Genomic DNA, 22,858 nt, shown 5'->3' on the forward strand with positions numbered 1-22,858 from the left:
AGGGCAAGAAAAAAACTGGAAGTCTTTGTGGCAGGAATTCTGACATGGCAGCACGCGAGGCTGAGCCGCGCCTCGGATGACACGGAGGCATCTCGCAGCCAGGCAGGCAGCACATTAATAGGTGCGACTTCCATGGTGGGCACGAAGGAGGAAGGCGCTCGGTCGTTGCAGTCGTTGCAGTGCTGCTGTTCGGGGAGGATGTGCAGCGGCAGCTCTGGGTGCAGAGCGTTCCTTGCCTTTGAAATCTCAGTTATAGCCAGCTCTCCGTCTTTACATAACCATGGGCTTGGGAGTTACCCTTTGCCTGCTCGTGGATCCCACAGAAATATCCCCCGCCACATGCAGGCTGTGTGCTGCCGCCATCATCCGCCAGCAGAGCTGTACCAAACATTTAGGAATTCCATTTCCAGGCTCGTGTTCCTGCCTGCTCCCAGCTGCGCCCAGGAAGGGCTGCAGCAGCTCCTGGCCCTGAGAGGGGAGCGAGCACGGCTTGGAGGGGACAGAGAAAAGGTGAGGAGCTGGCAGAGCTTGCCCTGATGTGTTGTCCTTTCGGCTGCATGGTGGAAATCCTGGTCTCCACCTTGCAAAGCCACCGAGTGGGTTGTGATGCACTGGGAGAGTGGCCTGGCCATTGTGGAGGGAGCCCAAGGCCAGGTGCGCATGGCCTCTGGTGTGTCCCCTTGCCCACCCCTAGTGCCCGCTCGTTTGGCCTCCCTGGGGACACAGGGCTGTCACTCTGGCTGGGTAATGTCACCAGATGTCCCCTTGGGACTCAGCTGCAGTTCCTCAGGCGTTGTGTTCGGCATGGCCAAGGCGTGGAGGTGGCCCTGCAAGGGGAGGGAGAGGCCCTTGCCTGTGGTCTCTGGGCTTGTTCCTCACCCCCAGAGCTGAGGGTCCCCAGGCTGGGCAGGTGGGGCAGGGCTGGGGAATGTCCAGCTCTGGGTGGATGGTGTGGTGAGGCTGGTACCTCTCACAGGCTGCCATGGGAGGTTCAGGAAGCAGGAATCCAGCCGGGAGAGCTTTTTTTCCCAGGCAAGGGTTACAGCCTCAGCCTGGGTGCTGTCGTAATCGCTGGAGGTGGTTCAGGCCTTAATTTCCATGCAGATGCATTAAGGAGCAGGCGCTTGGAGCATGTTTGAGCCATGCCCTTACCCACAGAGGACCAGAGGCAGGTTCTCCTTTGCTCCCTCTTTGCTTTGTCATGTCAGGAAGGACCGTGGTGCTCGAGCCAGAGGAGCTGTGCCACCAGGGTGGGACTCGTGTGGCAGCCAAATTGCAGTGCCAGGCAGGAAAGATGCTGTGGCAGGTACCTGCCATCGCTGCTGCTGTGCTGGGCACCAGCTGAATGCCCCAGCCCCTGCTTGGCATTTCTTGACACGATTTCCACCCCCCTGAGACCGGTCCCCGAGGGGCACAGTGTGCGGGAGTCACGGCTTTAACCCTTGGGGCTGGGCGGCCACGGTGGGGAGGTGGCAGCCTGGGAGGATGTGCTGCTCTCCCAGGCACCTCTGAGCTCCCCTTGGAAGGGACCAGCCTCGGCTGCTTCCCTCCTCATCCCTTCCATGGAGCTTAGAAGTGCCACTTCTCGCTCCATCAACTCCAAGGTCACTCCCTTCGCTGGCACAAAGGCCGTGAAAGGTGTCCTGGAGATGAGGGCTTGGAGGGAGCTGGTTCCGGGCAAGGCCGGAGGCTGCTCCAGCGTTCCGAACGTGCAGGCAGTGTGTGATGGAATTGCCGTCCTCTCTTCAGCACGGAGGAACGATTAGAACTTGCCACCTACCTGTAATTCCCAGCCCGGTGCGTGCCAAGCTTTGGTTCACTTTCTCCTTGAACAGGGCAGGTGTCAAACACCCTTAATGAGGATAATAAATGAGCTGCGAGGTGGCCATTAGCCTGCTGCTCTGCACAGCATCCCTGCAGCCCGGCTCAGCCGGGGGCTGGGGAAGCCCTGGTGGCCCCTCCAGCCCTTTTGGGGTCCCACAGGTGGGGTTTTTCCTGGGGCAGCTTCTCACCAGCCTTGGAGGAGGGCTGGGGTGGGCACCCGGGCGGTCAGACCACCCGGATCAGGAAGGAGGTCTCAGGAAAGCTGCTGCCAGTGGGGGAATGTGAACGGCAGTCTAGTGCCTGCCCAGGGGATGGCACGAGCCCCCTTGAAACACAAATCCTTCAGCCTTTCCCTGGCTCTGTCAGATTTCTAGCCAGCTAAAGGACCGTGCTCAGCTCTGAGGGACTTGCTGGGTGTGGGTGGGCTCGGGGCTGGCTGTGTGGTCCAAGCAGCAGCCTGCCAGCACAGGTGATGGACGTGCGTGGAGAGCAGGAAAAGCCTCTTATCTCAGGAGGAAGAGCCCTGGCTGGCACGAAGCCGGTCCTTATCTGAGGCTGCTCCTAAATCTGCTTCTTAGAAAAGGACGGGCTCTTCCCCAGGAGGTTTTGTGCTGCTGGGGAGGTGATGGCATTGCTGTGCTGCTCGGGCACCTCTCCCGGAGATGGGTGGCACGGTGACAGATCCTGGGGACAGCTTGTGGCCCCTCTCTGGATCAAGCAGGTGCTTGCTGAACACCCCAAGTGCTTTGCTGTGTCAGAAGGTGCTGGAGTTTGGGAAGTCCAGCCATCAAGACTAGTAAATATTCCGAAGGGATGATAACAAAATGACTTGCTTCTCCCAGCTCGAATAGAGATATTAATATTTCAATACCGCTAGGTTGTAATTTACCACAATTTAAGAAGATTGAGCTCTGATAACTTAAAACATCTGCCTTTCAGAGCCAGCTCGGGTGTCCAGCCCTGTGCTGGGCTCGGTGGGACTCCCAGCTGGAGCCAGGCTGGGCTCCAGGCTGCATTCCCAGCTGAAACTGTTCCATCTCAGCTCCCCCAGCCTCCTCTTTTCAGGTTCATGTGAATTAATGCCCTCGATATGTAGGTTAGGGTCAGCACATCTGACCAGATGTGAGCAGTGATTTCTGGTTTAAAAATATTGCTGTGCTATTTCTAAATTTTTAATCTCTCCCAGTGATTTGGAGACGGTTTTATGAAACATGGAATTAGGATGGTGCTCAATGCTAAATGGTAAAGGAGATTATGAGGATTTAACTCTATGCGTCTGTCACATAACTATTGCCAATCCCATAACCTCCATTTTCTATTAAAAATCCCTTTCCCCCTTTGACCTGAAAAAGCTTTATGGGTAATCTGAATTTCACTGTTTATGAGGTATTTTTCCAGTCCTCGCCCCAGCCCCTCACCCATCCAGCTCTGAGCCCTCCTGGTGCTGCTGAGGATGAAGATGTTTCCCTGGCAATCTCTGGGTGCTTGAGGAGCCTTCTCAAGCTGTACAGTGGGAGCTGGGGAGAGATTCTGGATGGAGCACGGGGCACAACAGGACGTCCTTGGTCCAAAGCCAGGCTGAAGGTGGCTTTTGCTGTGCCCTGGCTCCAGCCATCATCTGCTCAGCTCAGGCTCAGCCACAAATAGCTCTGTGCTGCTCGTTCGGGCTTTGTTTCCCTTCCTCTGCCTGCAAATGTGCGTTTTTTCCCTTTCATGTATTTGGGAGAAGCATCACACTGCTTGGATGAAGGGAAATGCTGATTCATGACGACAAACCAGCCTGGAGATGTCACAAAATGACATCTGCAGGGCCGAGCGGTGGCCCCGTGGCTCTGCAAAGGCTCGGCTGGAGCTTTGCTCCTCCATCCGTCGGTCTTTGATGCTTGTTTGCCAGGGAGGGAAAAATAAATGGCTTTGTCTCCTTCCACCTGTGTGTGGATGCAGGGAGCTGGCGCGTGGGGAGACATGGAGATGATTTCGTGACGTGTAAATTGGCTGTCTCATGTGGTGGCAGAGCTGGACCTCACTACCAGCTCATCTCTTCTGTGGGACAGAGGGCTCCAAGTGGGCACAGGAGGAAACCTGGTCATTTTCAGGGACGATTCTGTGCAGTGCACACAGAGAGCAAGAGTAAGATCCTGAAAGAGGCTCGAGGTTGTACATTCAGCTGGGAGAAGGATGGAGAGAACTCTGCTCCGAGAAGGGCTGAGGTGTCTCGGGGCGTCCTGTCCTGACCCGGTTGAGGATGGTGTGGATTGGGCTGGTGGCACAGCTCCAAGGCAGGACAGGCACCTGGCTGGAGAAGCTTGGCACGGAGGTGGAGCAACCGTGGCCACTCAACCAGCCCTTCCTCGGGCGAGTGGCCGCCTCCGGAGCCGAGGCGTGCGGATGAGGCTTTCCTTCTCCCCCCTGCTGCCGTCCCCTCCTCCCCAAGTTAAGGAATCGAGGTCAGGGACGGTCCCCCGTGACTCGTTCTGAACCGGCGGCACGGTGCTGATCTGCTTATTGGCTCTGCGGCACCACGGGCGTGCGCTCAGCCGCAGCTATTAATACACCCGCCGAGGGCCCTTCCCAGATCCCTGTCCTTCCGCCCACTTGGAAAGAGTGCGGCTAAAAAAAGAAAGCGGATCTAAGTGACTGGGGGCCTCCTCATCCTTATTTATAGCCAATTTCGCTGGCTTGGCTTGGGAAGGGGCAGCTCGTGGTCCTGGAGAGAGGGAAGGAGGGGCCAGAGGAGTTGGGTGCAGAGGTCCATTCCCTACTTCCCAAGCAGGGAAGCGCTGTTCTCCAGCGGCGAGAGCTGCTCCTGGGCATGCAGGTGGCCACAAGCTCTGCCTGGACTGTGCCCCTGAACCCACCTCCGTCCTCGTTTGGATGGTGCAGGGATGCCTGGGAGAAGCTCAGGCTGAGGGCAGGGTGGGTCTGGGCTTCCCTCCCTGTGGCTCTTGGAGAGAGCAGCAGCTCTGATCCCGGTTTTCCTGCCCCTCTCCTGGCTCGGAGGTAGTGGTGGGGTAGCAGTGGAGATCTCTGCCCTGCCTGGCAATGATGTGCACTGGGTATTGGTATTGCCCATGGGGCTGTGCTGGGGGGCTGTGGGGGATCAGGGATGCTGGATGGGGCTGCTCCGGGCTGGGGGATCACAGGAATGCCGGGGTTTGCAGGAGGAACAGCGTTGGTGGTTGTGCTTGGTGTGGGTGCCCAGAGCCAGCCAGGTGCCCCTGCAGAAACCTCGGGGGCTGCCCGGGGTGTCCATCCTCACCTGCACAGCCCCTGGCTGTCCTGCCGAGGTGCCTGTGATCCCTCATCCGTGCTGGCAGCAGGAGCGCTGGCCTGTGAAGGTGGCCTGTGTGCTCCCAGCCGTGCACGGATGCTCCTGCGCTCCCCTGCTCTGCCGCACGCAGGGTGTAGGGGCCATGCCAGGGGGGTCTCTGTGCCAGGGGGGTCTCTGTGCCACCAGGATGGTGATCCCTGCAGTGACCGCCCGCCCTGGTGGCCTCTGCTTTGTCCACAGCACACGCTGAAGATGTTGGAACCAGCCTCTACTTTGTGAACGACTCCCTGCAGCAGGTCACCTTCTCCAGCACAGTGGGGGTGGTGATCCCCTGCCCGGCAGCAGGGTCACCCAGCGCCGTCCTTCGGTGGTACCTGGCCACAGGTGACGACATCTACGATGTGCCCCACATCCGGCATGTCCATGCCAATGGGACTTTGCAGCTCTACCCCTTCTCGCCATCAGCCTTCAATAGCTTTATCCATGACAACGACTACTTCTGCACCGCGGAGAACTCGGCTGGCAAAATCAGGAGCCCAAACATCCGTGTTAAAGCAGGTAGGAGCTCCCTGTGGGCGCTGGGCTTTGCACGAGGGGCTGGTTTCTCCCTGCTCTTCTCCACAGCCAGTTGGCCCATCAAGTGCAGAACCAGGGCTGCTGCGTTGGGTTCTTGCAACAGGTTGGAGCAGGGAGAAGGGCAGAGTGTTGGGTGGGAGGTGCAGCTTGGAGGTCTCCAGCGAGTGCCTGGAGAACGTGTTGTGGCTGCAGCCTGGTGGCAGGAGAGCTCCTCTCCCTTTGAACTGGGCTTGTCTCACCCAGCCACGTACAGAGGCTTTTCCCAGCTGTGGGAGGAGCTGGGCCACATCTGTCCATGCTGGGGGCCCCTCAGTGTCCCACAGCCTTGTTCCCACTGCAGCACCCAGCCCCAGCTTGCCAAGGCTTATTAAGAACAAAAAAAATTAAAATAAATAAATAAAAAAGAGGAATATGGCAAAGAGCTGATTCCAAAAGCCATTATAGTAAATTATTGACCAGGCTGAGGAGGGCTAATAGCCCAGGAATGGCTTCATTATGTAACCTATTAAAAGTGGGGCTAGCAGAGGGAACGTGACAGAAGTGACTACAGGGTTTTTTTATTTTAATACCTTGTACTGCGGAGTAAATTGGTATTAACCCCCTTCTGCAGAGTGAATTATTTACCAGCACTCTCAGGTTACCTATAAACCACAGTGTGGTGGAGGAGCAGATGGGGTGTAGTAAATGTGGAGCTGTGCTCTCCTCACGCCAGGCATGGCGGGGTTGGCTCTGCTGGGACCCCACGTGCCCAGAGCTGCCCTGGGATCACAGAGAGGGAGTCCTGGCCCTCATCCCCCTCTCCATGCAGGACTGAATGCACCCCTGCTGTTGGGCTGGGAGCTCAGCCTCCCTTTCTCTTAGCAGGAGATGTGGATGTCCAGTGAGGCCACCAGGATGTCTCCAGCTCCTGGAGCTGCTCTGGCTTTATGGCAGTGGAAACGGTTGTGGAACATTCCCAGCTCCTGCTCCCTCCTGGCCATCCCACATCCCAGTCACTCTGCAGTGCTTTCTAATGGCAGTGCAGCACGGAGAGCCAATTACAGCTGGAGAAAGCAAGCAACTCAATAAAATGCGGTGGAAACTGGAAATATGAGGGAAGAGATCTCTGGAAGTCTTGGGAAAGCTGTTGGCGAGCCCATGGAGCAAATTTCTCCAGCCAGTGGAGAGGTTTAAGTGCGCTGGTTGTGGCTGTGTGTTGCCTTCCTGGGGTTATTCCTGGTGGCAGGAAAAGCCTGGAGCCCTGGCTGTGGGGCTGGCACAGGTCAGGGATGCAGCGGGGCTGTGGAAAGGGTCTGCTCCCAGCTGGGGTTGTCGTGGTGGCAGGGAGCGTTCAGGATGCTCCTTGTGCTCCCCGCTGGCCTTTAAAGCCTGTGAATAAACCTCAGCTCCGGGTGATTAAGGAAGCTTTTGCTGGTTAATCTGCTTTGGCTCTGCAGCCCCTTTCCGTGGCGGCTTCTCCCCGTGCCCTCGTGGCACATCTCTGAGCAGGGAGCTCTGGAAGCCCAGGAAATCAGGGTGGAAATGCTGTCACCCTCTCGCTGCTGGCTTGGCTGTGCGAGGTGTGGGATGAAATGCCCACAGGGACTTCCCGCTCAGGGAAAACACCTTCCTTGTGGGGCTGCTGAGAGCTTTGTTGAGCTGCTCCTGCTCTGGCCAGGGAATGTTGTTAGGTGACCAAGTGAACGTGTATTTGTCATGATGGCAATCATGTCCATGTCCTACAGGGCACAATTATTGTCACAGTAAGGAGGGAGCTGCCCCCAATTGCATTTTGTACTTGAATTCCAGGAGTTTGTGGTGGCTGGGGCTGGTGACATCTCCTTGTCTTGCTGGAGAGGCTGAGCTGGGTCCGCCTCACCCAGCTCCAGGTGCTCCTGGAGCATTGCTGCTGGTCCAGGGAGCAGCAAGGAGCTGTCAAAGAGATGTGCATCTCCCTGAGAAATAGGGCACATGCTGGGACCATGTGGCATGGCTTGGAAATTGTCATCTGCTTGCCTTAAATACTCCTGCAGTGGGTTTTGGAGGGCCCCAGGCTCTGTGCCATGGGCTGTCTCTCCCAGGATGCGTTTTCAGCATCCAGAGGTGAAATGCACATTACAACTACAAAATGTCCTTGGTCCCCACACTGAGTCTGGCAAGCTCAGGTGACGCTGGGGAGCCTGGCAGGTGCCAGCAGCAGGATCTGGGCCAGATGTCGCTCTGTCCCAAGCTCAGCACCGCGTTCCCCAGCAGAGTCGTTTCCTTCCCCGGGAAGGTGTTTTGGGATGGAAGCAGCGTGTGGCTGGGTGGGTTGGTTTGTTTGGGAAACGTGGGATTCTAGCAAAAGGAAGTGTGTTTTCCTCCAGCACTGTCATGCTACCAACCATCTGCTTTCCTCCACAGTTTTCAGGGAACCGTACACCGTTCGGGTGGAGGACCAAAGGTCGATGCGTGGAAACGTGGCTGTTTTCAAGTGCCTCATCCCCTCTTCAGTGCAGGAATATGTTAGCGTTGTATCCTGGGAGAAAGACACCGTTTCTATCATCCCAGGTAAGAGAGGAGCACCTGTTCTCTTGGAAATCTGACCTGCTTTGCCATGTGTGACATCTGCTGCCGTGGAGGGTCTGGTTTTGCCTTGTTGTCTGTGCCTGTGCTGCTCAGCAAAGGCTTTTATTGGTGATTTTGCAGACTGGAAAGTGCTGCTGGTGTGAGCGGAGGTGTTGTGTCCAGGCTCTCCTGGGTGCTCTGGCCAGGTGTCCCTAGGGTGAAGGATGCTCAGTGTAATTTTGGCAGCACACGTGCCCTGTCCTGGTTTCTGCAGGATGCTTTGGGTACAGCACCTGCCTGTGCTGTTTGTGTCTGACTCCTGCAGTCAGGGCTGCTGTTTGTCTTGTCAGGATGACGCTCCAGTCAAAATCCCACCTTCTCTTGTGAGTTTTCACAACTGATTCAGCCACAGGGAAAGGAACTTGCCATCATCTCGCTTTTCCCTGGGGTGGAACCTGCTTGGCCTCCCTGTCCCATGTCCCTGCCTCATAGCCTGGGCCTTGTCCCTCTCCAAGCTGCCTTCCATCCATGGGGAAGGGGCTGTGGCAGGGACAGCACCGCTCACCTCTGCTCAGGGACTCTGCAGGTGTTTTCCTCCAGGTATTTCCCTGTGATTTTTGGCAGGTGTTCCTGCCTGGCTGTGGCACGTTCTGGGCACAGCGTGGGGCCAGCTCCGTGTCCCCGTGGTCCGGGGTGACCTCCTGGCTCCTCGGCGGAGCCGCTATTGATGGCAGCGCTGGCTGCCCGGCACAGCGTGTGTAAGCTGGTAGTAAAGCAATCAATAACTGCTTCCCCCGGGGGATCCAGAGGGAATTAAAGGATTTTGCCCAAAGTGAGTGCTCTGCGCTTGATATTTGCTCACAGGTCAGCAAGTCCTGGTGCTCCTCCGTGTGCCAGTGCTGCTGTGGGGAGCAGAGGCCACTGGGACTGGGGCTGGGACTGGCAGGAGGAGTTTAAGGAGCAAAGTGCTTCACCTGGAGGGAGGTGACCGCTTCTCCTGGGGGCTGTGGTGGCTCTTGCTGGTGGCCTTTGCTCCCTGAGTGCAGCCAAGGTGCTGACCCAGCACAGCCCACGTGCCTGGAGGTACCTGGGCTGGTGGTAGCTGGGCAGGCACCCTTTGGCAGGGAACAGACTGGCACCAAGGCCTTGCCAGCCTTTCTGTGTCGATGTGGGAGCACAAGGTGGATTTCTGAGTGGTGGGTGGGAATGAGGAGTTTGTGGTGTCCATGCCCTGGGGCACTGAGGTGCTCGGTGGTGCTCTTGATGCATTTTGGGCGATGCAGGTGATGCTGTGGGCTGGTGCCTTTGATGAGTGGGACATGAGGTCCATCAGCAGGACAACCTGGGGTGTTGTTTCCTCTGTGGTTTTGGCATCCTTTGGTGTGGGATTCTGGAGGATGGAGCCCACGTGGCCGGTGGGCTCAGCAGAGGGTGTGCCAACTGAGCATCCGTGCACTCGCATGATCTTAACCAGACTTCTTCCCAAGTTTGCTGTGGCAGTGGATTTTTTAATATGATGATTTAATTAGGGTGGAACGATTTTAACATTCTAAAGCAATAATTACCCTAAAGACAGAACATATAAATTGTGTTACAGTGCAGAGTCAACACAAGCAAACATGTTTTGCCGTTGGATTACAAATATAGTATCTGCCTGAAGCTTATTTTTTTGTTGCTGGTGTGTTAGAGCTAAAACTGGCTTTGCTGTTACCAAAAATATGTTTTTTCCTGACCTCTGCTGAACCTCTGCATCTGCCCTGATTCTGAGTGAGGAGGATGAGGGGAGGGAATGGGGTGGAGGTGAGGAGGGCTGGCATGTGGTGCTGAGGCCCCGCGGTCCCTGTTGGTCACAGCGGTGGATTCTGCCCGGTGAGAGGCGGCTGGGCAGGGACTGCAGCGCTGCACCTGAGCTGTGCTCACAGCTGCCAGTGTAACGTGGTGTTCTCTCCTGACTCCAGCGTGCCAAACCCGCTGCTTTCCCCAAAACTTTGCTCTGGTGCTCCCTGTGGAAGGCTGGGCATCTTCCCAGCAGCTTGAGGTGCAGCAGGGGAGGAACAGCCCTGATGTGCAGAGCAGGGGAAATCTCCATCCAGGTTTCTTTGTGGCTCTTTTTAGGTGACTGTTTGCACAGTAGGTGTCTCTTCCCCAACCCAACCAAAATACCTGCAGCTCAGAAATAGGGACAGCGAGTGCTTCCCCTGGGGCTGCTCTTGTGAACTCAACCTCTGCCTCCATATGTGGCTGGGGGGAACCTTTTGTGAGCTTTCTCGGGTTCTAGGAAGAAATTCTTCTCTGCCACAGGGTGCCCAGAGCAGCTGTGGCTGCCCCTGGATCCCTGGCAGTGTCCAAGGCCAGGCTGGACAGGGCTTGGAGCACCCTGGGATAGTGGAAGGTGTCCCTGCCCATGGCAGGGGGTGGAACACGGTGGGCTTTCAGGTCTCTTCCAAGATAAATTGTTCTATAATTCTACAATTGATTCATCTTTTCTCTATTAATTGGGATTACAGGGCTCCCAACCTCTCACATTTTTTCAGCCAAATCTTGTTGCTCTTTTGCTGGGTGCAGAACCTCGGTGGTGCCTTGCTGGCAAGAACCCAGCTGGAGAGCTGCTGCCTCCCTCACCGGGGTTTGGGTGACGAGCTGTGCTGTTTGGTTAACTTGGCAACACCGTAACATACCCCGAAATCAAAGATAAACTCTTTATGGCAGGTTATCCCGCACATAAATCATCATTAGTGCAGCTCATTTCTGTTTAGTGCCCACCTGACTGTGCTGCTGTGTGTTTAGAGAAGTCAGGGGTTGCGGAGAAATTACAGGGTTTTCAAAAACCCATTTGCCTTGCTGGTGCTCACATCAGAATCAATCTTGCCTCGTGTTCCCAGCCTTGCCACAGACACAGCCCTGCTCACAGGGCTCTGCTGCTCTGTCTGGGAGGGCAGCAGCTGTGACAGGACAGGGCCTGGGGGGACAATCACACCTCAAACTCAGCTGCTCCTGGTGCATCTTGGTGTGTACTTGAGGTGCTGGATGGGAGCACAGCAGCTGAGCAGAGTTTACACACCCTTCACCCCTTTTCCACGGAGTGAGAGTGAGAAAATCCTGCTGCAAGCTGCTTTAAGAACTGAACGTTGTAAACAGCTTTTCTTTTATTGTTTTATTGTTACTGCATGTGGCAGTGGTGGCAGTGTGGAGCCCAGGTGTGTGGGCACTCCCCGGGTGCCTGTCCAGCTGCAGTTTGCAAGAACAGCACAGGGAGCTATTTGTGACACCACAAAGTGGGGGTTGAGCAATTTCAGCCCCTCCTCAGCAGTCGCAAGGTGTTCATTTGGGCACTGCTTGGCTTTTGCAACCCTCTGAGCACACACGTGCCCGTGCACTCGCGCCCAAACCATTCCCCAGCTGGCTCAGGGATGTCACTGTGTCACTTGCTGGCCACAAATGTCACCTGTCCAGGCTGTGCCCATGGGAAGAACAGCACTGGAGCTGGTGAGGGCAGCAGGATTTGGAGGCAGTGAGCGTTACCAGCCTGGCAAACCCAGAGCTGAGCTGTTATTTGCTGCTTCAGTGTTGTGTACTTGATAGGTTGTGTTGGAAAAAATCTAAATAGAGCACTTGTCAAGGTACCAGCGTTTCTAAGGGTGCTGCCTTTGTCACCAGCCTGATACAAATCCTCTGAGGGCTGCGCAGATGAGGATGTACTTAGTCACTGGTTATCCACAAAGCCTTTTCTCTGGAAAGCAAAACGTAAAGCTTGCCAGAAGGAAGGAGCTGAAAAAAACCCCATTGAGTTCTGTGAAATTTTAGAGGTGTTTTTGTGTGTGTTGTGGGCTGAGCCTTTTAGGAGTTTCCAAAATATCTCTGCCTGAGTTAATCTCTTTGTGGTGCTGCAGCTGTGAGCTTCATTTGACCTGCGTGGCTCTTTCTGTCCCATCCTCAGATGTCCCCCGGGCTGATTCTGGGGTCCTTAACCTCCTCTCAGCAGCTGTTTAGTGGTGTGAGCAATGAAGGGGCAGCAGCTTCCTCGTGGTTCCATGCAGCCAATCCCCCCCCAAAATGTTCGCTGTCCTCTGCTGCACCTCGCCACTGGTACTTTTTTTTTTTTTTCTCTGAGACAGCACAAGTGGAACTGTACACAAATCCCACTGCAATCCATCCCAGGACGTGGTGAGTCCAGGGATGAGGCAGGAGGCTGGATTTCTGGGATTTCTGGGATTTCTGGGCACAGCATTCCGCCCCGGGCGGGTGCTGCGTGCCGAGGGGCACGGGGGGGATGATCCAGGGGGCAGAAGAGCCAGGAGCTGGATAATTCAGCATTGTCCTTGTGTCAATGGGCTCATTCTGGGGGACATCAGGCTCCTGTCACTGGGGAAAAGCTGGAAGCTGGGACAGAATAAACACGGCGAGGCCAAAGGCTGCCCTTGTCTGTTTGTTTGGCATCATGGAGAGGTTTGGGGGCAGAGAGGAGTTGCTGAGGGTCGGTGTTTTGGGTTGGTTTGGCCCGAGTGTGGGATAACCCCGGCTGGTTTAGAGCAGGAGGCCGTGAGCTGGAGTGTGCCGGGCACGAGGCCACCCTGCTGCCGTGTCCCTGCTGTCCCCTGTGGCTGAGCCCGCAGCTGGTGGCTGTGGCCTGGCACTTCCCAGGCTGCCCGCCTGCCCAGCGTGTGCAGGGAGCGATCCCCACACAGGCAGCTCCGAGAGGGACCGCTGGGCACAAGGCTGGCCAAGGCTTGGCCTTTTCAGCTGGATTTTGTCATTTGTGCCCGGGACGGGCAGAGCTGCAGCGCGGAGCTGCCTGATGTGATCGGAGCGAGCGCCGTCCTGTCCTTCCCTGTCTGGGGGTGCTGCAAAACCTTTTCCCCTGTCGACCTCGAGACCTCCAAAGGTGTCCTGGCTTCTCCCCCACCCCTTGCCACCCTCTCTGGCTTCGACATGTGCCCAGACCTGTTACAGAGGGAAGTAGCTCCAGGCGTTATTCTCACCAAGTGGGGTGAGATTCTGTCTGAAATCATTTCATCCTTCCCCAGAGACTTGGCGTGAATTTTATCTAATCGCCATGGCAACAGATAAAAAAAGGTGTGAGCACATCTCCTTTTGCTGTGATAATTCAGATTTATATATTCAGATCAGATTGGAGTTAGAGATTTTAAAAGGAGCAGATGCAGCAGAAGGTGTGACTGCAAATAATGTGGCGAGAACGTTTGATGATCCTGCCCTTTAAGAGGGGAGAGCGCTTTCCCGCAGGTTTTTTTGGAATATAATTATTCCATCAAATCCACTTTAACAAGGACTCATTATAGCCCTGATAATGCAGAGTCACGTTGGAGACAATCTCCACACGCATGCACACACGGCACACGCAGGGACCACAACAAGTAAACAGCAGCCTGTGCGCAGCCCGGGTGCTGCCAGAGCCAAGGTGGCCGCCCCGCTCCCCCCGTCACCTCCTGGTGCCCTGATTCTGCAGGCTCCCAGCCTCCCTGGCCACCCAGCAGGACCCAAATGGGGATTTGGTGACACTGAACTCGGGCTGTCCCAAACCAAAGCTGTTGGTGGATTTTGCTGTGCTGTGGCAGCGTCTGCAGGGGAGGGAAGCTTTGGCTGAGAGCAGAGAAAGGGATCACAGGAGCATGGGATGGTTTGGGCTAGAAGTGACCTCAGACCATCTCATCCTACCCCTGCCAAGGGCAGGACACCTTCCACTATCCCAGGTGGCTCCAAGCCCCATCCAACCTGGCCTTGGAACACTTCCAGGGCTGGGGCAGCCACAGCTGCTCTGGGCACCCTGTGCCAGGGCCATCCTTTAGTGCACCTGTGTTACTCTCCAGCCACCCTGAGGAGCAGCTGTGCTGTAGGGGAGGGATGCCTGAGGGTCTGGAGATCCCGTGAGAGGCAGGCGGGATGTCAGTCTCTTCCTGGAGTGCAGAGAGCAGGAGGAGGAAGAGATCAGCTGGAGGAGATGCATGGAGGAAGGCTCTGCTGGCTCTGCCGTGTCCCAGGGTGACTCTGTGCGCTGGAATACGTCATTCCAGTCACTCGGAATGGCACACTGAGGTTTTTCAGGCGATGGCCAGGAAGTTGGGGACAAGAGGGAAGTCCCCTGGAGCACCCCACCGGTGGCATGAGGAGATGGGGAGCGACCTGGGCAGGAGGGTGTTGGGGCTGATGAACCTTAGAGGCGTCTGGGCTTCCCTGGAGTCGCTTGCAGACTCTCGGAGCGTGCGCCGCACATCCCTGTGAGAGGATTCTGTGCTGAGCACCAGCCCCCAGAGAAGGTTGCGGGGCACAGCTGGCAGTGGAGCTGAGCTCTGTAATGAAACCTGGTGCTACACGTGCCTCGTGCACCTTGCTGAACCCAGCACCCTCCTGCCTGCCCACAGAACCCCGCCTGGAGCGCCCAGGTCCTTGCTGAATCAATCACAAGGGCCGTGGTCTTGTCTCCCTGCTCACAGGGCACTTGATAAATTCTAATGCTTTTGTGCACCTTAAAAACCTTCCTGCTGGCAGAGAGCTGAAATCCTCTGGGATGGGAGTTTCTGTAAGGCACTGGAGCAGCTCAGGCTGAGGCTGTGATCAGCACTCCGTGCGCTGGGGCAGGGCAATGTGGGTGCTGAGCTGGGGGCTCTGTATGGGTGCGCAACCCATGATCAGCTATGGCCCACCTTGCCTGAGGGGTTCTTGAGAGTGACCCCTCTGCCTGGAGTGCTCTGCAGGCTGCTGCCAGCCTGATGGGCTTGGAATGCTCCGAAGTCCTCTTGAAAATCCTGGAACGGAATAGAAACATAGAATATCCGGAATTGGAAGGGACCCACCAAAGTCCAGCTCGTGGCTCCGCACAGGACAGCGCTGAGAATCACCCCAATAAAATGCCAAAGCCAGCTCTGTGAAATGGGTTTGCTGGCGCATTCAGGTTCTCCCCCCAGCCCCAATCTTTGTCCTTTTATACCTCTATTTAAACATCATCTAACGAAGAGAAGCTGCTGCTGGCTCCTGTCCTGCTGCCCCAGGTCTCCCCCGGGAGTGGAGCCTGCCTGGGCAGTAATTGCTACAGCAAAGCCGAGTGATGTGAGAGCTGTACAGGTCAAACCTCTTCCCAAACCACATGTTTGTGTGAGCCTGAGCCGCCTGCCCCTGGGGCCTGTGCTGGGCTGCGAGGGAGAGGAGCTGCAGCAGAGCTGAAGTCGCCACATCTTGTGCCACCGGGAAGGTGGCCTGTGCCTGGCCAGCTCATCCCAAACGGGGCTGGGGGCTCATGGACAGGGGTGGGGGTGGTGTGGGTGTGCGTCTTCCTCCCCCTCCTCCCCGTGCACCCGCGCACATCCCCAGATGCAGAAACAATCACGGTCATTATTCCTGCCATGGTGACAGTGACAGTGGCAGAGATGCCAGCTTCCTCACACAGACGGCTTTATTTCATCTCCTCTGTTTTTCAAAGCCTCTTTCATTTTGTATGAGGAGACAGATGTGAAGGGCTGCAGGCTGATAAATTCTGCTGTCTTATGAAAAGAGAGGGTGGGTTTTTGTTGTGGTTGCTGCTCTTCCTCCCTCCCTCCCTCCCCAGCCCCCTCCCAGCCGCCTCTTGCTGTCGAGGGTTCTCCCTGCGCTGGGCGCAGGACACTGGCTGGTGGTCACCTCTCCGGGGCAGGCCGGGCTGAGTCCCCTGGGTGGGCTTCCCAGGGCTGGTTTTTGGGGGCAGAATCTGGGCTTGTGGTGACAGGCACCTGGTTGGAAGAAAACGAGCCTCTGGTTGGAAGGGAAGGATCCCAGTGGTGCAGATGCCACCCAAAACCTCCCGCCCGTCAGGTGGGGAGGAGCTGATCCCGGCTGTGGAGCCAGGGCTGAGCCTTCCCAGGAGGTGCAAGCCAAATCCTCGTCCTTTGTGTGACAGCACTGGGGTTGTGGGGTCAGGGATGGGCTGCTGTGGGATGCGGAGGAAGCAGCCAGCATCCCTTTGTGGGGCTGTTGGAAGTCTCTGCTCTGTGCCTTTGCCTTCCTTCTTGGAGCAGCGCGGCTCCAGTGGCCGGTGGCATCTGCCCTGCGTGGCACCAGGGGTCCCAGTGCAGCCCCACTTCCTCCCCTCCTGCTCTGCTGACGATAGTTCAAGTTTAAAAATAAATTGCTCCATCTTTAATTGCGGTTTAAATAACTGCTTCATTTTTATTTAAATGTGGCTCTGCAAGGCTTGGAGAACAATTAGGAGAAAATACGGGGCATTGCTCTGGTGCATGTGTTCAAGCATATAATTAATTTTTTTTATTATACTGATGTTTGCCGAATCTGGAAAAAGATCTTATTGTTCCTCTTGATTCAGTCACGCAGAGGATCTACAAATACACCAGCCATTTCAGGACTCCATTTCATAAGCCGTGGAGCCCTGGTGCTGACGCGCTCAGGGAAGGCTCCTCTGGTCCCTGCCCTTTGCTATGCCGTGGATACACCACAGACCGTGGGGTCTGCGGCCCTAAAGAGGGGTGGGATGCTCTGGGTCTGGTGCCAGGCTGGTGGGCACAGCCCCGACTGGGGCTGCTGGATGTGCCCTCAGCCCCTTCTGAAGGATTTTGGTGCTGCTTCAGAGCCCAGAGCCCGCCCTGGGGGCTCACTGGGGTGAGGCTTTGTGCTTTTTGTTAATGAGTGGTGTTGAAGGCCAGTCCATGGCTGGGGGATGTGCGGTGAAACCTCTGCAAGGCTCGGCGTGACCCAGGGACCTCTCCGAGTCGAGCTGGCCATTCAGGACTGTAAATCTCATTCAGAGTCGATTTGGATTAGGTTCCTAAGTGCCCGACATTGCTAAAGTGCTTCTCAAAGTGCGTCGGCTCGTTGAGGGCTGGGAGGAAGCTGCATGTGGCCTGGCGGGCTGTAAGCTTATCAGTCAAAGGTGCTTTGCTTGGTGACAGAAGCCACTTGTGGTAAACAAGCTTCTGGCCCTTCGGACCCCTGACAATCTTTTAACCATTTATTAAAGCAGCTATGAGCTCTTCTTGGAAATGAAATCTTAATAGCGAGCGTGGCAGAGATTTTTCACAGATGGCAGCACTGCCAAAAGCAGGCATTCAAGAAAACATTCATCAAAAACATTCATTTCTTTCAAAAAGAAATTGACGTTTATAGCGTAGACAAATTTGGGACTCATTTGCTTTGCCTTTCAGTTTCGGGATTTTTAGAGGTCACGTTTTTCTGCACCTTCGAGGGTTAGAAACTGGTGTTATTTTTAACTGGAAACTGAGATTCTCATGTAACATGTCACCAGGAAATGGGGCACGTGGAGAGGCTGGGTATGGCAGGACCTGTGCAGGGCTGGGGGACTGGCAGGAGACCACAGAATTGTGGAATATTCTGGTTTGGAAGGGACCCACAAGGACCATCAAAGTCCTGGTCCTGCACAGACCCTCAGCAATCCCACCCTGTGCCTGGGAGCGTTGTCCAGATGCTTCTGGAGCGCTGGCAGCCTCGGGGCCTCGCCTACCCTCCCCTGGCTGTGCTCTAGGAGCTCTGGGCTCTGCCCTGACTCCTGGTCTCTGTTTTTTTGCATGCAGACCCTCCCCAGGGTGGGATGGTGCCCAGCTGGCTCTCCCGGTGACGGGCAGGATGGCAGGGCCCAGTAGGAGCTGTAGTCCCTGGCATGGCTGGGCAGGGAGCTTCCACGTGCCCTGGAGAGCATCCCTGGACCCCACCCCGCCCTCACCCTCCGGCGAGGCCGGGAAGGACGGGTGTGCCCTCCCTCCTTAAAAAGCCAGAAATTCCCTTAAGAGGGAGCAATTCATTCGCAGCTCATCTCCATTTCATCTGAAGGCTGCACCACGCTGGGTTTCAGCCTTGTTATGTTTTCTCTTGAGCAATACCTTTTATTTCTGCAGTGTTTAATATTCCTTTCCAGAGCCTCCGTTGCCTGTTCTGGGTCTTTCCACTGAAAGCAGCTTTAAAACTATAATTTTTCATGGCTGAGCATGTCACAACCAGCTGGGTCCTCTTTGCTTGAGTGCTGTCGCCCCTCCCCATCCTCCCCCGTGCCCGCTCTTCCCTCCGTGCCAGGCATCCCTAGTGAGGGGTACCCTTCACAGGCAGACTCAGCTTGAGCAGAAGTGGTTTCTCTTGCCCAAGCCAGCCTGGTGCTTGGAGCCTGGCACTGTGGAGGGCTGTAAAGGCTGTCATGGGGCTGGGGAAGCAAATGGTGGTGCAGGCACAGAGATCATCCCTGTGCTGGTCAGGGGGAAGCTTGGGATGTGTTTCCCCATCCCTGGGGAGTAAAGGGAAGGACCCGTCTGTGTTTCCCCATCCCTGGGGAATTTTAATGGTGGCTGAGATAAAAACTCCGGGCTGGTCATGGCTTTGCACTCACCAGACCCTGCTTCAGCCCCTGACTGATCGCTCGTCGCTGCTTCTCCCCACAAAGCAGATCTCCTTTGCACCGGGGAGGAGCAGCGTGCTGCAGGCAGCAGGAGCTGGGGCCGGCACTGGAGCTGCCCCTCGCGTGTCATTCCGTGTCGCTGTGACTCGCAGCCCGTGTGCTGTGCGTGCAGCCTGGCCCTGAGAGCTCGGGGTGCCGGAGCCTGGCGCTGCAGCCCTGCTTGGCGCTGCGGTTTCACAGCCGCCTCCCGAGCGCGGAGGAGCGCTGATGTTTCTGCAGCTTGTTTCACACTCGTATGGATCCCAGGAGCAAAGCTGTGCCACAGAGTGAGCGCTCACAAGCAGCAGGCCTTGGGAAGCACCCCCTGGGCGAGGGCTGGCGATCAGGTGCCCGGCTCTGGGTGCCTGGGTGGGTTTTCCCCCTGCCAGGCAGGGTTCAAGCCGCGCAGCTCCTCCCAGGGAGGTGATTGCTGCCTTCCCCAGGTGAACTCTCTCTGCACCTTGGACGGCTTCCATGTGCTTAGCACTGCTCCCTGCGCTCGCTGTTGTATAATCGATCCAACATCCTGGCACGTCCCGGTGTTTAAACAGGAGCTATGGCTGTTGCACGCACTGGATGTACAACACGCGCCCGGCGGTGTCAAGAATTAACTTCATAATCATCTTCGTGATCTTTCTTGGCAGAGCTCTGGCATAACCTGTCGTGTCTTATCTGGGGATTGCCTGTGAGTCATTGTTAGCTCCGGCCTGGCTCTCCGGGTGAGCCAGGTTTTGGCTCTTCCAGTGCTCTGGGTGCCGAGGGCTCTGGCTCCAGTTTGCAGCTGCATAACCACTGCTGGAAATCTGGTGGGGGATCTCCTGCCTGAGGCTGGGAAAGGGAAGGGTGTGGACCACATCCCTGTGTGTCCCCGCTGAGCATCATTTCTGCACCTCAGCTCTGCAGGTCTGATGGTCTCGTTTCCCAAAGCTGTTAAAAACACACACGTGTTTCTCTTTCCTGCAGAGTTCTTTGGAGATTACATTTTTGTCCTAGTCAAGAGCAGATATAACCAAATGCCCATCTTGCAATGCCTGGTCCTATGAAATGGGAATGGCTGAGTTCCTTCTTTATTTCTCTGTATATACACAATGCCTGAAACAAGCTAAAAATGATGAATTGTGGCTAATGCTGCTGCGTGATGGAGATAAGACCATAATTATTTGTTTGGGCAGCTTAACTCAACACCAAAAGCCTGATGGAAAACAAAGTGATAATTTAAACGTCTTTGTGTGGGTCTCGTGGGCTGTGTGACCAAGCGTGAACTTCCAGCAGGGGCTGTGTGGGTTTTGCAGCGGTGTGTGGTTAAAGCAGGTCAGTGTGGAGTCACGCTTCACGTGAGCGTGCCAGGGCCTGTGCCGGGGGACAGACACACCCTGGGCTCCTTTCTGGCAGGGTTTGGCACCTCTGTGCTGCCTCAGTTTTGGCAGCTGGCCCTTATTAGGAGTCCTATTTGTGCTGCAGGTAGGAGTGCACGTCCTGTCTGCTCCACAGAGGTTGCCTTCAAAAGCCCAGCCTGGCCTGGCTTGTTAGGAGAGAAGGTGGGTAGGTTTAGCTCCAGCTGCACCTGAATCCATGGCAGAGGCTGTAAATTTTTGCGTTCGTTATGTTTGTTTTGCCTGGGTTTAATTAACTGATCGATGAAAGCCTATCGAGCCCTGACCTCTCCTGCAGCTGCCATAAATCAGCTCTGGCCATGCTGGAGTGGGATCTGTGCATGGTCCCAGCTCCTGAGCTGTGCTGTCCCATCCTCAGAGCTGGAATGGTCTGGATGAGGGGTAGCACAGTCCACAGGGACACCTTCCACTAGCCCAGGTGGCTCCAATCCTGTCCAACCTGGCCTTGGGCACTGCCAGGGATGGGGCAGCCACAGCTGCTCTGGGCACCCTGTGCCAGGGCCTCCCCACCCTCACAGGGAAGGATTTCTTCTGTCTGTTTTGTTTTCCTGGTGACCCTGGAGACATCATTTCCTTGGAAGGGAGGTTTGGAAGCCCCAGCCCCAGTTCCGTTCTGCCCTGCCAAGTCTTGCCTCTCCAGCTTCCGCACGCTTGTGTTTAGCCTGTTCTTTTTCGAGCCTCTTCTCTTGGTTGGAACGCCCTCCTGGTGAGCTGAGCCAAGCTGAGCAGAGATGTTACCAGTGCTCCAAGGGTTTTCCGTGTTGGTTTCCAGTTGGAAGTGGGAGGCAGGGGGACCCTGAGATGTATCCCTGTCATTAGACCCCTCCTCACCGCCTTCCCTCTGCCAGGGCCACCTCATTCTGTCCCTTGGGCTTTCCTTCCATGCTAAACCCAGCGATTCAGCACCCATGCCCTGGGCCTTTCTCCCTTTTCAGAAATACTTTACCAAAAATCTGGAAAATCTGAACTATTTTGTCTTTAGAATGATTTCCTTTTGATCCAAGCTTTCATTAAAATAACTTTTCTCGAAGAAAAGCGTTGTAGAGGGAGACAATGAGGGTCAGATCAGAGGGTCTGTGCTGGATCACTGAAGAGGAGGAAGAGCTTTTGCATCTTGCATTACCTCCATGTATTTATATTTCAATGTAAAGGGGAAAAAACGCACATATTATTGAATGATGCACTTTTTTATCTTCTTTATGGCTTCTAATGCTATAGCTGGTTTTTTCAAACCACTAAAAGCATAAGCATTAAAGCAATTTTCCAGAGTAATATAGCAAGAGGTCTGCAGCAGCTCTGCAACATTTGATAATAGTTGCCATCTTCAGCTGAAGATAATGATGTTAACAAATGTAATGGGAGTAATGAGTGGAGATTCAAAAAAGCAGCTTTTGTTTAATTTTTTTGTAATGCAAATGAGTTGGGGAATAAAGAAGGAGAGCAGAAAATAATGAAAACTTCATTGGAAATGAGTCTTAATCCTTGCAACCAAGCACTGGAGGGTAGGAGGGAAGGAGAGGGATAGGAGTTGTGGATCCTCTTTCCCTGGAAGTGTTGGACAGGGCTTGGAGCAATCTGGTCTAGTGGAAGGTGTCCCTGCCCGTGGCAGGGGGTGGAGCTGGATGATTTTTATGGTCCCTTCCAACCCAAAGCAGTCTCTGTGTCTCTGGGGTGGCTGGGCTCTGTGTCAGAGTGGAATAAGGTGAGATTTGCTGTCCTGGCAGGGCTGGCTGAGGTGAGCAGGAGGAGTCAGCCGTGTGCCAGGCTGTGCTCCTGTCTCACCTCTGGCACATGGGTAGGGCTGCCCAGGGAGGTGGTGCAGTCCCCATCCCTGGAGGCATCCAAGGAAGGGCTGGATGTGGCACTTAGTGGGTGACAAGGTGGGGATTGGGCACAGGTTGGACTCGATGGTCTCAGAGGGATTTTCCAACCTCAGTGATCCTGGGACTCTGTGACTCCCCTGCCCAGCTCCTCACAGCCATGGGCCTGGGGCTGTTGGTTTCTCCTGGCTCAGCTGCTTTCAAGCAAAGCAAAGCTCCCTTCCTCTCGCCCCTGGGAGGCTGGAAGCCCTCTGCTTTCTGCTCCTGCAGCACCTTCCACTTTAGAATGATGCCAGCTGAGTTCAACCTTATGACAGCCCAGCAACTCCCTCTCCCCCTCAGAACAAGTGAATTTGCTTTATTTAGATTGACTCCCAGCCCAAGTGATAGGTATGAGGCTGGCAAATGAGCATCCTTGTGATGAGGACTGGCACTTATGCATGTGCAGAAGAGTCAGGTCTGTCAGCTTGTGTCAGCTCTCCTTCTACGGCGTGTTTAATCTCCTCACCCTCGGCCAAGAAATGCATTAAGAGATCTGCAGTGAGTGGGAGCTCGGCAAGGGAGGGATGTTGCTGCCTGCCCCGCTCCTGGAGCGCCCAGGAATGACGGGATGAGGGCAGCGGGAGGAGCACCAGTCAAACCAGCCTGCAGCGGACCTGTGGGCAGCTGGAACTGGGCGGAACTGGAGGAAACATCTCCTCTTCCTCCTTTCTAAGGGGTGTGAGTGGAGCGCTGGGAAGGTGGTGTTCGGAGCAGGGCTGGCAGGGCAGGAGCAGGGGGTGACCCCCGTGCCTGCTTTGAGGCGATGCCGCGGCGCTGGAGCCCGAGCTGGCTCGTGCTGCCAGCGAGCAGATGGTGGTCACGGCTGCGTGAATGTCCTTGGGCACGGGGAGCAGCGTCCCCGGCCCGGGGGGGGATGGCGTCTGTCCCCTCTCCGCGCTGCCGCAGCTGCGGGGGCGGTGGGGCAGGACCCGCTCCCGCCGGTGTCGCCCCGGCTCCCTGGACAGCGGAGCTTGGTCAGATGGAATTTTGGGTGGCTGCGGGGCTCCCCTCCCGCCCGAGGGCC

The 22,858-nt window shown here is 55.8% G+C and overlaps 1 protein-coding gene across 3 annotated transcripts in view; it reads left to right on the forward strand.

Annotated features, from left to right (window-relative positions):
* Positions 1–22,858, forward strand: part of DSCAML1 (DS cell adhesion molecule like 1) — a 95,519-nt gene that overhangs the window by 2,761 nt on the left and 69,900 nt on the right. For all 3 annotated transcript variants that reach the window (XM_048328728.1, XM_048328727.1, XM_048328730.1), the window contains exons 2-3: positions 5,336–5,653; positions 8,054–8,200. In XM_048328728.1, the coding sequence (XP_048184685.1) occupies positions 5,336–5,653; positions 8,054–8,200 (465 nt within the window). The remainder of the gene's footprint in view (positions 1–5,335; positions 5,654–8,053; positions 8,201–22,858) is intronic.

This window comes from Corvus hawaiiensis, chromosome 25 (assembly GCF_020740725.1).
Source record: "Corvus hawaiiensis isolate bCorHaw1 chromosome 25, bCorHaw1.pri.cur, whole genome shotgun sequence".
NCBI lineage: Eukaryota > Metazoa > Chordata > Aves > Passeriformes > Corvidae > Corvus > Corvus hawaiiensis.